This window comes from Phyllosticta citriasiana (genome assembly GCF_038021145.1).
Source record: "Phyllosticta citriasiana strain CBS 120426 chromosome Unknown IWZ02scaffold_5, whole genome shotgun sequence".
In the NCBI taxonomy this organism is placed as follows: domain Eukaryota; kingdom Fungi; phylum Ascomycota; class Dothideomycetes; order Botryosphaeriales; family Phyllostictaceae; genus Phyllosticta; species Phyllosticta citriasiana.
The window spans coordinates 266,605-279,478 of record NW_027117282.1 but is presented as its reverse complement, the minus strand read 5'-3'; the positions used below and the strand labels follow the sequence as shown (position 1 = coordinate 279,478).

At 55.3% G+C, this 12,874-nt stretch overlaps 4 protein-coding genes across 4 annotated transcripts; all 4 read right to left on the bottom strand.

Moving 5' to 3' along the window:
• Positions 1–4,110: 4,110 nt before the first annotated feature.
• Positions 4,111–5,031, bottom strand: IWZ02DRAFT_489393 (urease accessory protein ureG; the record flags this gene model as incomplete). Its single annotated transcript, XM_066769567.1, has 3 exons — positions 4,111–4,234; positions 4,317–4,793; positions 4,862–5,031. The coding sequence occupies 3 exons, from the start codon at positions 5,029–5,031 to the stop codon at positions 4,111–4,113; spliced, it is 771 nt and encodes a 256-aa protein (XP_066623555.1).
• Positions 5,032–5,985: 954 nt separating this feature from the next.
• IWZ02DRAFT_221295 (uncharacterized protein) lies at positions 5,986–8,573 on the bottom strand. The gene is made up of 4 exons (XM_066762821.1): positions 8,436–8,573; positions 8,353–8,391; positions 8,254–8,281; positions 5,986–8,195 (listed from the first exon to the last, which is right to left on the bottom strand). Coding segments are annotated over exons 1-4 (1,971 nt in total). The 5' UTR covers positions 8,438–8,573; the 3' UTR covers positions 5,986–6,293.
• Positions 8,574–8,713: 140 nt separating this feature from the next.
• On the bottom strand, positions 8,714–10,213 carry IWZ02DRAFT_221451 (Stc1 domain-containing protein). The gene is made up of 3 exons (XM_066762823.1): positions 9,650–10,213; positions 9,223–9,597; positions 8,714–9,175 (listed from the first exon to the last, which is right to left on the bottom strand). Exons 1-3 carry the CDS (start codon positions 9,869–9,871, stop codon positions 9,041–9,043), a joined length of 732 nt encoding a protein of 243 aa, XP_066623553.1. The 5' UTR covers positions 9,872–10,213; the 3' UTR covers positions 8,714–9,040.
• Positions 10,214–10,556: 343 nt separating this feature from the next.
• On the bottom strand, positions 10,557–12,669 carry IWZ02DRAFT_375296 (uncharacterized protein; the record flags this gene model as incomplete). Its single annotated transcript, XM_066764813.1, has 2 exons — positions 10,557–11,734; positions 11,787–12,669. The coding sequence occupies 2 exons, from the start codon at positions 12,667–12,669 to the stop codon at positions 10,557–10,559; spliced, it is 2,061 nt and encodes a 686-aa protein (XP_066623552.1).
• Positions 12,670–12,874: the final 205 nt, after the last annotated feature.

The following is a 12,874-nucleotide window of genomic DNA, read 5'->3' as shown; positions in this document are numbered from 1 at the left end:
ACTTTGTCAACATCTCGCTCGCCCTCGCCAAAACCCCACTCATACTCTCCATTGTGCGCATGCATCCCCCACGGTGAGTTAGTGAGTGATGTCGCTCACTCGCCCTCCCCAGTCAGTCCCCCCACCCACAACAAGCTAGACAGACAGACAGACTAGTTAGTGATCTCGGGCGCTGCCTGGCTTGGCTTGCATACATCAGTCAGTCAATCAGTGTTCCTCGGTCCCTAGGTGCGCTCCTCCTTTCTCCTCCTCCCTTGCCGGCTTTCCCGCTTGCCCCCCGACCCACCCGCCTACCGGCTGGCCGGCGCGTCGATCACGGTCGCTACTCGTTGACGAGGTGCTGTAGGGTGAGTGGGAGGGCCGATCGAGCGATTTAGTGGATCAAATGGTATGGCAGGTTCATGTCGACGACTTGCCATTTTTTTGAAGCATTGGAAGTATTCAGGCTCCTCAGGAGAACGGGAGACTGGCTGTTCATATGGTGTGCTGTGTATATATCTTGAATGTCGCTAGGTTTCAAGCACCGGAAGCATCATTGTGGCAGGAAGTCACTTCGCCATGATTGGCTCAACTCTGGCCAGGACAGCATGCAAACCACAGCAGACAAGTCGTCTAGGGGGGGAAAAAAAAAAAAAATCCTTAAGAGTTTTGTCCGTCCAATCCAGCTCTAAACGACTCATCTTTCCCTAAACCCTCTCCTTCGTTCCGACAAACAAACCAACTCACACCATCTCGCCATCCCGGCTGCAGCACAACAACAACAACAACAACAACAACAACAAGATCAACAACGACCAACAGAACCAACCAACCAACCAACCAAACCCTCTCCCTCCCTCCCTCCCTCCCTCCCTCCCTCCATCCCGACAAATGCCACGCCACGCCCACCTTCCCTACACACGCATACAGTACAGTACATGCATGCAGTATGCCGGGCATCTAGCGCCGCCGCGCCGAACGGCAACCTGAGCCACGCCACGCCACGCCACGCCCAGAACACCAACACCCTGCCGAGCAAACCCGAAACGCCACGCCACGCCACGCCACGCCCAGCTAGCAAAATGGCAACCGTCTGCTCGCTACTTACTTACCTACTTACTCACCTACTTACACACTTACTCAACATACTTGGCATGCCGTGCCGTGCCGTGCCGTGCCGTGCCGTGCTATGCCGTGCTGTGCTGTGCTGTGCGTGCACGCATCGCCACGTACGCCACAGTCTTTGCTCGTTTGACTCGGCATCGTTTGATATTGTTTGGCTGCGCTTCGCCTCGCCGTGCCTTGCTGCCCTGCGGGCGCTTGGCGGCGGGGGAATGGGATGAGATGGGGTAGAGTGCTTGGATCTTGGGGTTTGGGGTTTGAGGCTAGGCTGGGCTGGGCTGGGCTGGGTTGGGCTGAGTAAGAGAGAGTGTAGGTGGTGAGTTGGGTAGGTAGGTAGGTAGGTAGGTAGGTAGCCCTGTAATCACGGGATTTCTTGGTGGATAGGTGAGTGAGTGAGTGAGTGAGTGAGGCGGGATAGAGAGGGTGGGTGTCTGTCGTCTTGCTCTGTCGTCAGTGTTCACACTGCGCGGTAGGTAGTGGTAGAAATGGCCTGTTGATCCTATTTCTAGACTACTGTTTGACTGTTCAGCTTTCTGTCTATTGGCAGCGGCGGCGGCTGTAGCTATCGTCGTCAGTCAGTCAGTCTCTTGCATCTATGTTACAGCTTTGAACATCTCGCCATATTATTGCCCCTCCTTTTTCATCCATCCATCCATCCATCCATCGTCGTCTCTCACTTCACTCACTCTTCTCCCCAACAGCAACAACAGCCTACCACCCCTTCCCGAACCCCATGACTATCCCTACCCCTGCTCCTACCCCTGCTCCTACTCCTGCTCCTGCTCCTGCTCCTGCCATTGCCGCCGTCCCTTGGCCCCAAGACCGGCAAACGACGGCGGTGAGCGCGGGACGGGGTACACACAGTACACGCTATATAAAAAACCTTCCGACATGGAAAGGGTAGGTGGCCCGCGGAAAAGTTACTCAATGAAGACAGTGGGAGAAAAAGAAAAAAAAGGGGGGGGAGGGGGGACGAAGCCTAATGCTCCGCCCTTGGCAGCGAGGCCTGGCGGATTGGCATTTTGGATGGTGGGGGGACAGGGCTGCTACCTTGGTGTCGTTGTGATGTATTATCGTAAGGGATGATGCAGTCAGTTTCCACTGCGAAATGGTAGTGGTGTAGATGCCATGGCTGTATGTATGAACAGTACACACTTGCCCGTCCATCTCTCTGCAATCTAGGCTTTTTTCTTCTTCCCTTCTCTTGCAGAATCGATCAACACATCACGTCGCGTCTTCAGCGCACAGTCTGATTCGGATCCGGACCCGAATCTGAACCCCTGACGATAAACCTACCCTGCTGAATGCCATCCATCATCATCATCATCACGTCAGTCTGACCCAGACAAACACCTACCAAGCCAAGCCCTTCGCGAAGAGAAGAAACAGACGAGCCAAGCTGAGAGCGGAAGAGTCGAAAACGCACGCACGCCGCCCTGAAGTCTTGTCCCGTCACGCATCCCGCGCTCGAACTTGCTTGGCTCGGCGGCGGCGGCGGCGGCGGCGCCAAAACACTGTCCTCTTCCTGCTCCTCCTCCGATTCCGAAGACTTCAGCTCATCAAGGTACGGGAAAGTGAAGGACCTTCCTACCTAGGCGGATACTTGGCAGCGGCGTGACCAGACCAGGTCGGGCGAAGAAGCTTGGCTAGCCAGCGTCGAGCCGATCGCGCGGGCTTCGGTCCACCGACTGACCGACCGACCGACCGACCCGTTGCCGTACGCATCGACTGCTGCTGCGTACAGCGTGTATGTATGTAGAGTTGGTGTTGGTGCACCGTGCCGTTTGCTGTGCGTGACGTGACGGCTTGGCTGCCTGTCTGCTCCCTACGTACCTACCTACGTACGGTGTGCCGTGCTGTCGTGCGCTCTTCCCCGCCATGGACGGCATCAAGGCGTGGCATGGCATTGGATAATGGGTGGGCTCTGTGGGCCGTTCGATGCGTTTGTCCGTGCTCTCTTCTCCTCCTTCTTCCTTGATGATGAGAGGAGGAGCAGCAGCTTGGCCTGCCTAGATCAGCAGCACATCACGCCAGATGGACGTTGTGCGGTCTGTCTGTTTGCCTGTCTGGACAGGTATGAATGGATGGATGGGTGGGTGAGCCTTGCCTGCGAAACAAGACGACATCTGTTCCGCTTCATCTTTCTTCCGCCCCGACGTTTTTGCTTCTCTTCTCATGTCTCTCGATGACGTCGAGGAAATTCGGCCAGAAAAGGGGGAGTTTGAAATCTGGGCGCAGAGAGAAGCAAAGAAAGACAAAAAAAAGGCCGGCTGTAAATGGGCGAAATTGCCCGTTTGGGAAGGAGGTCTGTGTTGGCGGGGGTGGGGAGGCGGAGACGAACGAATCGTTTGCGTTGGTGGCTCATCATCGCTGTCTATGTACATACATACATAGGTACTTTGGGGCAGGCATGTACAGTATGTATGTACGTATGTATCCCAAAAGACTTGCAGATGACCGATGGACAAGCCAGCACGACAGCACGCCTAGACAGCGGGAGGGAGGGAGCGTGATGACTGATCATCAGATCACTGTCTGTGTTCATGCTGCACAGCCGACATGTCGTAGCACACACGGGCTGCAGGTTCCATCCACTCGACAAGAGACAAGACGGGACAAGACTTGGGACGCAGAGGAGGAGCGTTCGCCATCTGCGTATCCATTTCGTTTTCGGCTTGTCCGAGCGGAAAGGAGTCCGAGGGACCGACTTGCTTGGCGGACGGACGGCTTGGCCGGGAGGGGATGCGCCAAGGGAGAAGCCGAGGAGAGGCATGAAACAGGTACAGTAAAGTGCGACGCCGGCCAAGAAATTCGCCAAGATGGCCTGGTTCGATGCAATTTGATGGTTCGAGGCCGACATCAACTACCCATCGTCACTGCTGTCTCGCCAAGGCCCCCGGATCAGATCAGATACACCGCTGCGCTGCTGCAGTTCATCACGGTCCTCGTCGTTGCTGCTGCTCACCCCATCTTCACATGCTCGGGAATCCACCAACGACAGACACCTCCTCATGCCGCCTTGGACTTTGCTGAGCTGGCTACGCTGCCCTTCCACGCGCTGAGAATGAGATTGACAATGTGCTCGACGTTGGTTCCATTCTTGACCTGCGCGAAAATCGTCGGGCCTCCCTCCCTGCATACACATGCATTAGCTGCCGCATACCATCATCACCATTGACACCGGCGCGACTAGCTAGCTAGCTACGTAGACTTACCTCATTTTGCGCGCATCCCTTTCCATGACTCCCAAGTCGGCGCCCACAATCTCTGCCAGGTCCGTCTTGTTCACTACCAGCAGGTCGCTCTGCGTGATGCCGGGCCCGCCCTTGCGCGGGATCTTGTCGCCGCCGCTGACGTCGATCACGTAGATGATGAAGTCGGCCAGCTCGCGGCTGTAGTTTGCCGCCAGGTTGTCGCCGCCGCTCTCAATCAGCAGCAGGTCCGTGTCGAACTCGCCGTGCAGGTCCTCGAGCGCCGCCAGGTTGGCCGAAATGTCCTCGCGCACCGCCGCGTGGGGGCACCCGCCCGTCTCGATCGCCCGGATACGTTCCGGAGGCAGCGCGTTGTGCCGCGTCAGGAACTCGCAGTCTTCGCGCGTGAAGATGTCGTTGGTCACCGCTGCGATGCTGTACTTGTCGCGCAGAGCCAGGCAGAGCGCCAACATCAGTGCCGTCTTGCCCGAGCCTACGGGTCTGCAGCTGCGTTAGCATCTTTGGTTCCTCAAGCCCATGCGTGACCTCTGCTCTTCCACTCCACCCACCCGCCAATGCCAATTGTAAAGGCCCGCTCCATCCAATTCCTCCCCTCGATGATGGGCATCTCGCGGCCGAGGTAGGAGCCAGGGCCCTCGAGAATCTCGTGCGTGTGGCCATGGTCGGCGCCGGCGTGCGAGTGCGACACTCCTCCGTCGTGAGAATGCGTCTGCGCCATGGTCGATGGAGGGTGTCTGACGATTTTGGAGAGAGGATTGGACGTCGTTGGAGCAGCGTGGAGAACGCGTCATGGGCTGGAGTGGGGCAGGATCGTGGGGTCCAAATGATCCCGGCTCGGGCTTGAGCTTCCCGATCTGGACTTAATCCATTGTCCCATTGACACATTTTCCGCCTTCGTTCGTCCTTCTTCATTTCTCCATCGTGTTTCACCACTGTGGAGTTGTTTTGAATCCAGTATTCGTGTTCAATGCGTATCTCTATCACTTCTTAGATTTCTGGAACACCATGCGTCTTTCACATGCCCAATACGACACACTGGGGTAAGTCTCGCGGTGGAATCGTCCATTCGAGACGCATCAATGCGGTGTAAGCATCCATCCACGTGGAGGGAGCATTCAAGCAGTCGGCACATGCACGTGCTTAAAGCATCCATATAAACACACACATCTACACCACCTCACCACATCCCCTAACCCCCACCATCCACGCGCCCATTTGTAAGCCACATGCCAACTCACAGACCCTATTCACCTGCGAGCCAACAGAGCAAACCCTTCAACCTAACCAACCTCCTTGCACGAAGAGAGGAGAGGAGAGGAGAGAGAAACATGAAAACAAAAACACATTTGCGTGTGGAGACGCTGTCAACGTATCATTAGTCTGGCCTGGTCGGTCTAGCTGTGTTTATGCGGAAAAGGGTCGAGAGTGATGGCGTAAGATGGCAATATAGGTTGACGCTGCTTTGCTTCTTTGCTAGACTCTCTCTCTCTGCTGCTCAAAACCAGCTCCAGCAAGATTAAAAAAAAAAAAAAAAAAAAAAAATTGTAGAAGACGGGTATTGAATGGAGCCTACAGAAGAAAGTATGTACTCTAGAATTCTTTTCACTCTTGAGGCGGCAGCTCGTGGTATAAGGAGGGTTCCTAGAGTCTTGTCTTTTTCTCTCTGTTAGTACGAGCGAGCGAGAAAGCAAGTAAGCAAGCAAAAATCATCTTCCTATTTTAGCCATTAGACCTAGTAGCCTCTTCGCAGCCCATTCGATAGTCCACATACCCCTTCTGGCGATAGCTTAAAACTATGCCTGCCAGAATCGAAAGCAAAGTAAAAGAAGTCCTGTCCAGTAGTTCCCCCGGAGCTCATCACCAGCAAAGCAAGTCCCCGTCATCGCAAAAACCCGAAAAGAGTAAGGGAGAAAAGGCAATCGCAGACCCATTATGTGCCTTTCCATCCAGCCAACCAGCCAGAAAACGCATCATCAGTCATCAAGCGGCAGCGCCGACCATCGGGCCCATGGTGCCCAGCGAGTCCATGAAACCTCCGACGTCGTCTCCGACCGCCGTGCCCACCTGCTCAATCGCATCCTGCGCCTTGGGGACGCCAATCAGCACGATGCCGCGAGGCACGACGACGTCTTCGATGCTGAAGTTGCCGAAGCTGATCAGCCGGTCCAGCTTGGGGCACGACCTGAAGATGCCGGCGACGATCATCGTGTCGACGGTCGTGCAGAAGCTGATGTCAATCTTCTTGAGATTGGGGTAGATGTTGCCCTCGCAAAAGACGTCCCAGAATGCCTTATTGGTGATGTGACGGCAGCTTGCGAGGTTGAGGACTTCGAGTTTGCTGCCCGAATGTTTCATGAACGCTTTGAAGCCATTTGATGCAAGGCCAATGGGTTCCTCAGGACCTTTCGGATTGGCGTTGTCGACGTCACGGGTAGAGTTGAAATCAGCGAACTTGAGGGGTGGATTTTCCCAGTCGGTGAACAAGGCCGTGAATGCAGCATCGGTACAGTAGTCGTTTTCTGTGAAACGCAGCTTACGCAAGTTGCGACACTGGTCATGGATGGCGTTCAGAACGTAGTCGTGGGCCTCGAGAAAGTGCTCCAGGGACAAAGTCTGTAAGTCATGGCCCACGGAGTTGATGAGGGTAACGAGACGCTCAGAATCAACATCAGCGTTCGTCTGGAGGGAGAGAAATTGAAGCTTCTTGAGACGTGCAATCTCGTCAATTGCAGCGGCAGTAAATTTACGGCACAGCTTGAGCTTCAGGCTGACAAGGTTGGGGCAGAATTGAACCATGTCCTCGACAACTTGGTCATCAAAGGATGCGTCAAGCCAGGCGAGCTTCAGATGCTCAAGCTTCTCGCCTTGCCGTAGAAAAAGCTCCTTCCACATCCTGTCCGTAACGAGGTTGGAAGCGTAGAGCTGGAGATGGCGTATATTCTTGCACTTGTCGAGCATGTATTCGATGTTTTCATCCTTGAACTGGCAAGCATTTCTGATGACGACCTTTCTGATGTGTGGGACGCTGGCAAGCATGTGGTTGTAGTCCTCCGTCTCGAGATAGGCTGCATCATGGACGGCGATGGCGTCAAGGTCTGATCGGAGGAAGAGTCTCAAGGTGCGAGGTGTCATGACCCGCTGCTTTGAGAAGATTTCTCCAAGCCTGTCGAGCACCTTTTCAGGCAGCTCTCCAAATTCTTCAACGTCTTCATGGTGTTGCGCAACCTTTTCAATGCAGAGCTGCTGCAAGGTTTTGGCGCCGTGGGACTTGTGTGAAGTTTCCATACGGTCACTCTCAAGCTTGCGCCTCCGCTTCTGTTGGGCTTGCTTCTTCGACTTCTTCGAGCCTTCTTCAGCCGCCAGATCCTTGCCGCATGGCGTGCACAGCAAACCTCCATCGGGGCCTGTCTTGCTGTAGGGCGTTACGGTGAAGCGCTTGCTGCATACCTCGCAGTTGTCCAATTGGCCCGGTGGCGGCTGACTCTTCTTGTACATTTCGCGCGCTAAAGTATCGTCGTATTCAGAGTCGCTATCGCCACAATCAGCGTCCCGGGCGGCCTTGCGGCGCTGAAAGGCCTTGCTCTTCTTGATTTTGGCTAGCTTCTTCGTCTTTGCGACGGCCTCGCTTGCCTTGCGTTTCCTCCTCGTAGATCTTGACGATTCGGCCACTACTTTCTCCTCCTCCTCCTCCTCCTCCTCCTCCTCCCCCTCCTCCTCCACTTCTTTATGATCGCGCAAGGCCGAAGAGGCTTGTGCAGTCGCAGATTCATCGGGGTTCTGGGCGTCGGGGCCATTGGCGTCATCGGAATTTTGCTGGCCGACAGCTTCTCTGCGGCGGCGCTCGTAGTCATCTCGAATCTGCGCGGCAGATATGTTGTTCGCCTGAGTGGAACATATGTAAGCTATCCACGCTCGATTCGGATATCCTTGAATCACTTACGGCCAAAAAGTCCGTCAAGGCCGAATTCCTGAAGCGTTGTCAGCACTGGAAGTGGGAGCGTGGAGCGCTTCAGCCGCGTGGATCTGAAGAGGGACGTACGGGCCACGAATGCGATTGCCAGTTTGCCTCCTCCCCGTCCTGTAGCTTGTCAGAAATGTCCGCTATTAGCAAACGGCACATACATGGTTGCGTGGCGAGTGTGGTTGGTATTTGCGTTGAGCAGCGCTGAGCCTTCGGTTTGGAGAAGCGCGAGGATGGAACGAGGGATGGAGGAACACAGGAAGAGAGGGTAGCGAAGGACAGGATGCGCAGAGAGACGGAGGTGGAGTGTAAAGGTAACGCCACCGGGTCAAGGGCGACGCGCCTTGCGTAATCCATCGCGAAGTCAGGTGACTGGTCTGTGCACAAATCTTTATCTCTCCATTGGCTGACAAAGGCGAAGTTGCAGCTTGTCCTCCAACGTCCAAAGCCATCTTTCAATCTCCAATCTTCATCTCATTGATTTTTGGGCTATCCGAATCCACCTAGCAACCTCCTGAGGCCATTCCCGATTTCGGCCTGCTGCCACTCTCCATGTCGGCCTCGCACGCCACAAAGAAACCAGAGTAGTAAAAACCAGACCAGCCGACTCTCTCACGCAAAATCCCCAGGATTGCTTGTTGCCATGTTAAGCAATGAAACAATAAGAAAAGGCAAAAGCCAGCCCATCACATAGAAAACCCTCCATGACCGAAAACCCCTTCATCCAGGCAAACATCTCCTGCTGTTTGATGAGATTGATGGGAAATCAAAGCTTGTTGTCCTCATCGCTACTCTCATCGTCATCAGAATCCTGCGCATTTCCAGCCCAGGGATCGTCGTCATCGTCTTCTTCCTCATCTTCCTTCTCCTCCTCCTCCGGCTGATCTTGCCTGGGGGGTCTCTTCTGCGGCGTCAGTATTAGGCCATGCAAGGAGGCTGCGGACTTACGTATGCGGGGACTCTGGCGAAGCGGCTGCGGCTGCCCGAGGCATTGGCCCTCATGGAGCCGGCAGTGGAGGAAGAGCGGGAAGCAACAGCGCTGTAGGTAGTCGGGTCAAAGCTGCGGACAGAACTGCTGTTGTTGACGGTCGTGGTAGCGGGGTGGGTGGTGGTGGCATCAGAACGAGCACTCATGCCCAGGAGATCGACATTCTGGCCTTGATTGGTCTGAGTTGCAGTAGTAGTCGGGCCATACGATGTCACGTATTCGTCGTCGCCATACTCGTCATCGTCGTCCTCATCGTCGCTGTGGTAGATGCCGCGAGTGCCGCTGACCTCGACGGGCTCCGTCTCGACCTGGATCTTCATGCACTTCTCGCAGATCTGGCTGCAAGTTTAGCACAGTGCCTTCCGGAATCGTGAGCATCCAACGTACAGCGTTGTCGGGGTTCTTGCGCTGTGCCTTGGCGAAGTCATCGAGAGCCAGCCACTTGTCGCATCGCTGGCATTCAAGCTCCTTTGGCTGCTGACCGGTGCAAAGCATGCAGTTGGCGGTGGCCGCTTTTCCTGCGCGCACCTTGTCCTTCGCATCGTTCTGCTGCTTGTTGGAGAAGTTGCGGGCGGTGTCCTTCATCTTATTGCATCGGCCGCACTTCATCCTGAGCAGAGTCAGCGGATTCCATGATAGGCTGGGGTGGGGCGATCTCACTTGTCGGGCAGACCGATGTTGGAGACACTAGTCAAGTCAGCAAGAGCCTCGCCCAAGAGAGCAACCTTCAAGGTGAAGTGTGACTCACTGGGCCTCGCGGTACTGGTAGCCTCCCATTGTTGTGATTGACGGAGTATCCGCTGGAGCTGGAGCTTTGATCAATATATGTGGCGATGGCGTTGAGTAGAGGACAACGTTGTGATGCCGTGGAGGGAGAGGCAATGTGTTGGATGGATGGTGGATGATCGATAGAGGGAAGCAGCGATTGTAAAGTGTAAGGAGGGTGGTGAAGAAGAATGGACGAGGGCCCAAAGGCGACTCTCTTATGACAGCAGGTTGCGCACGGTCTCAAACGTGTTGCGGGTGTCGTTGGTCTTCCTTTGACGATGGGTGTGCATGGTGTTTTGGCCACGGCGCGAAGTCGCCTGTCTACCAAGGGAAGTCGCGTCCCCTGGTTGAGCCAACTCCTCGTCTCCTTCGCCTGCCACCAATATGCACGAGAGTGCCGGTGCATTGACCGTGCCTAAGGTACATTGTGTAGGTATCTTTGCTATTCTTCGCTCGTAGACCATTCGTTACTTCATTCCCAGTCCTGTCATTGCGGACATGTGCAGTCTCTTATTGCAGCTTGCTCTCACTTTGCCTGCCCATCTCCGCCCTTGGAACGGTTCCCTCCCAAATTCATCTTCTCAGTCGCATGCTCCATCTTGCCCGTCTTGCTCTTCTGCCTGGCCTTCTCCTCAATCTCTGCAGCCTCCTTCTCCGCGTCTTCATTTTTGCCCTTCTTCTTCTCCTTTTCCTTTGCGTCCTTGGCCTCAGCCTCCTTCATCTCCCGTTCCTCCCTCTCCACTTCTGCCAGATTCGTGTCTTCAAATCCAATCTTGCGCAGGATCCTGCCCGTCAGGTACCGGTAGGCCGTGTGTCCGCTGACCATGTCGCTGACGTCGACATTCTCCACGCCCTTGACGCACTCGACTTTTTGGAGTCCAGCGATGCCGTACTGGACGCTGCTGGTACGGTACAAGAAAGCGAGAATGTAGTCATTGACAGAGTAGACGTTGACGACGCGTCCACTGACTACTGCCCGCATCTTGCGCCACTCGGCAGCAGTTGAGGGTGTAGGAGCTCCAAGAAGGACAACAGACTCGACGAGTCCAAACGCCTTGCGGTCTGCCAGAGACTGCAGGCACGAATAGATGACCCTAGCACCCAGCGAGTACCCAATCAAGGTCACGGGTCTCTCGCCCTGAGCCTTGTTGATCAGCGCATCCGCCAACACCTGGCCGGCCTTGTCAGACCGCGACTTTGCAACGCTGAACGGATTGTCTACGACGCGTGAGATCTTAAGCAGGCTGATGGGCCACATCGCCGCAGCAAGACTGGCAAAAACCGTGTGCTTAATCACCTCGCTTTTAGCAACATTCCAAGCAGCGCTTTTGGCCATGCCGACGAGACCATTACCCAGGTTCAGCATGGTTTCCAGCTCGTATCTCAAGCCAAATCCCTCAATGCTGGCATCAAGCACACGCCAGGGCTCCACCACTTCTTCTTTGTTGGTCAGCCAGCCAGAGATGCCGATGGCAATGCGCAATCGTCGATAGTCTTTTCCCGAGTCTTTAGGCTTCTTGTGTTGATGCAGTGGCATGAAACCAAAGTCTTCGACTTCTTTTGCGTACTGGTCCATCATCTGTCCTGTCATGCGGCCTCCATAGGCACCAAAAAGGCCACCAACGAGAACTCCGCTGGATGCCAGTGCGCCCAGGTATCCAGCAGCAGCCGTGGCCCCCAGACCAAGACCGCCCATCACTGTGCCTGTACATCTGTCAGTGTGTAGGTCGTGGTAGTGAGACTGAGGAAGACTCACCAATACCAGCAGCAACCAAGGGAGCAGCAAGACCGCCGGTGAGACCAATGACCGCAGCTCCAGCGACGGACGCAATGCCGACCTTCCACTTCCGACTGGAGGCATTTTGGTCCACCTTCTTCTTCGTCTCCTCATCAGCTGACATTTCGCTGGCCGCTTCCAACAGCCCCTTGGCAATCTTTTCCTCATCCTCCGTCAATAGCTTGAGATCCAGCTTCAAACTACTCGTAACATGCAGTAACAAAATCCGCGAATGGCTCAAATAGTTCTCCAGACCCAACAGCAGCAGCAGCAACGAGTGCAGTATCAAGATGCGCCTCTCGCGTGGCAGGCGCGCCAGCGAAGTCTCCTGCGGCGGATACAGCTGGCAGAGCACCGACGCGGCCGGCTCGTCGCCGTCCTCAGGCTCCAACTCCCTCTCTTGCGTCTTGCGCTCCGGCTCTGCCTGCGCTTTCGCCTCCTTCTTCTGCACCTGCGCCGCGTCGGTGGCGTTCACCGCCTCGCCCACCCGGTGCAGCACCGTCTCGCGCCATTGCTCGAAGAATTCCAGCGCCGCCAGCTTCAGCTCTTGCGTTTTGGGCGCCGACAACTCCTTTTCGAGCTTCTCGCGCTCTTTGCACTGTCTTTCGGCTGCCTCTGCGGCCGCTTTGGCGGGATCGGCGTCGGCTTTGCTCTGGCCTCTGTCGTTTTCCTTTTCTGTGCTGTTGTCGGTCTTGGGGCTTGCGAGTTGTACTTCAAACGCGTCCGTGAGGGTCTTGCGCATTGACTCTGTGCAGCTGGCTAGGAGGAGAGTCAGGTCGCCACGCAGCTCGGGCGTCTCGAGCACCGTGGTCAGCGATTGCTCGTTTTCCTTCTTCTGGTCCTTGCCGTGCGACCACGGCATGTTTTTGGAGAACTTCTTCGACATGGCAAATGCTCCAAGGTTGGTTGGCGAGCTTGAAAACGTTGACTGGGATTACGCTCTTTGAGTTTCGCGCGACGTGATGATCAAGCTTTGTTTGAAACTTGGTGTAGGAGGTTTGCTCACCTTTTCTAGATGGTGCGATGCAAGGTCGAACAGGAAGTGAACACCTGGTGAGTGATGCAGG

Coding starts and splice junctions, on each gene's coding strand:
- IWZ02DRAFT_221295 (XM_066762821.1), bottom strand. Junction 8,282..8,352: donor GGCAATCGCATTCGTGGCCC/GTACGTCCCTCT, acceptor ACAACGCTTCAG/GAATTCGGCCTTGACGGACT. Junction 8,196..8,253: donor CCTTGACGGACTTTTTGGCC/GTAAGTGATTCA, acceptor TGTTCCACTCAG/GCGAACAACATATCTGCCGC.
- IWZ02DRAFT_221451 (XM_066762823.1), bottom strand. CDS start 9,871: ATGAAGTGCGGCCGATGCAATAAGATGAAGGACACCGCCCGCAACTTC. Junction 9,598..9,649: donor GCAAGAACCCCGACAACGCT/GTACGTTGGATG, acceptor ACTTGCAGCCAG/ATCTGCGAGAAGTGCATGAA. Junction 9,176..9,222: donor TCGCCAGAGTCCCCGCATAC/GTAAGTCCGCAG, acceptor ACGCCGCAGAAG/AGACCCCCCAGGCAAGATCA.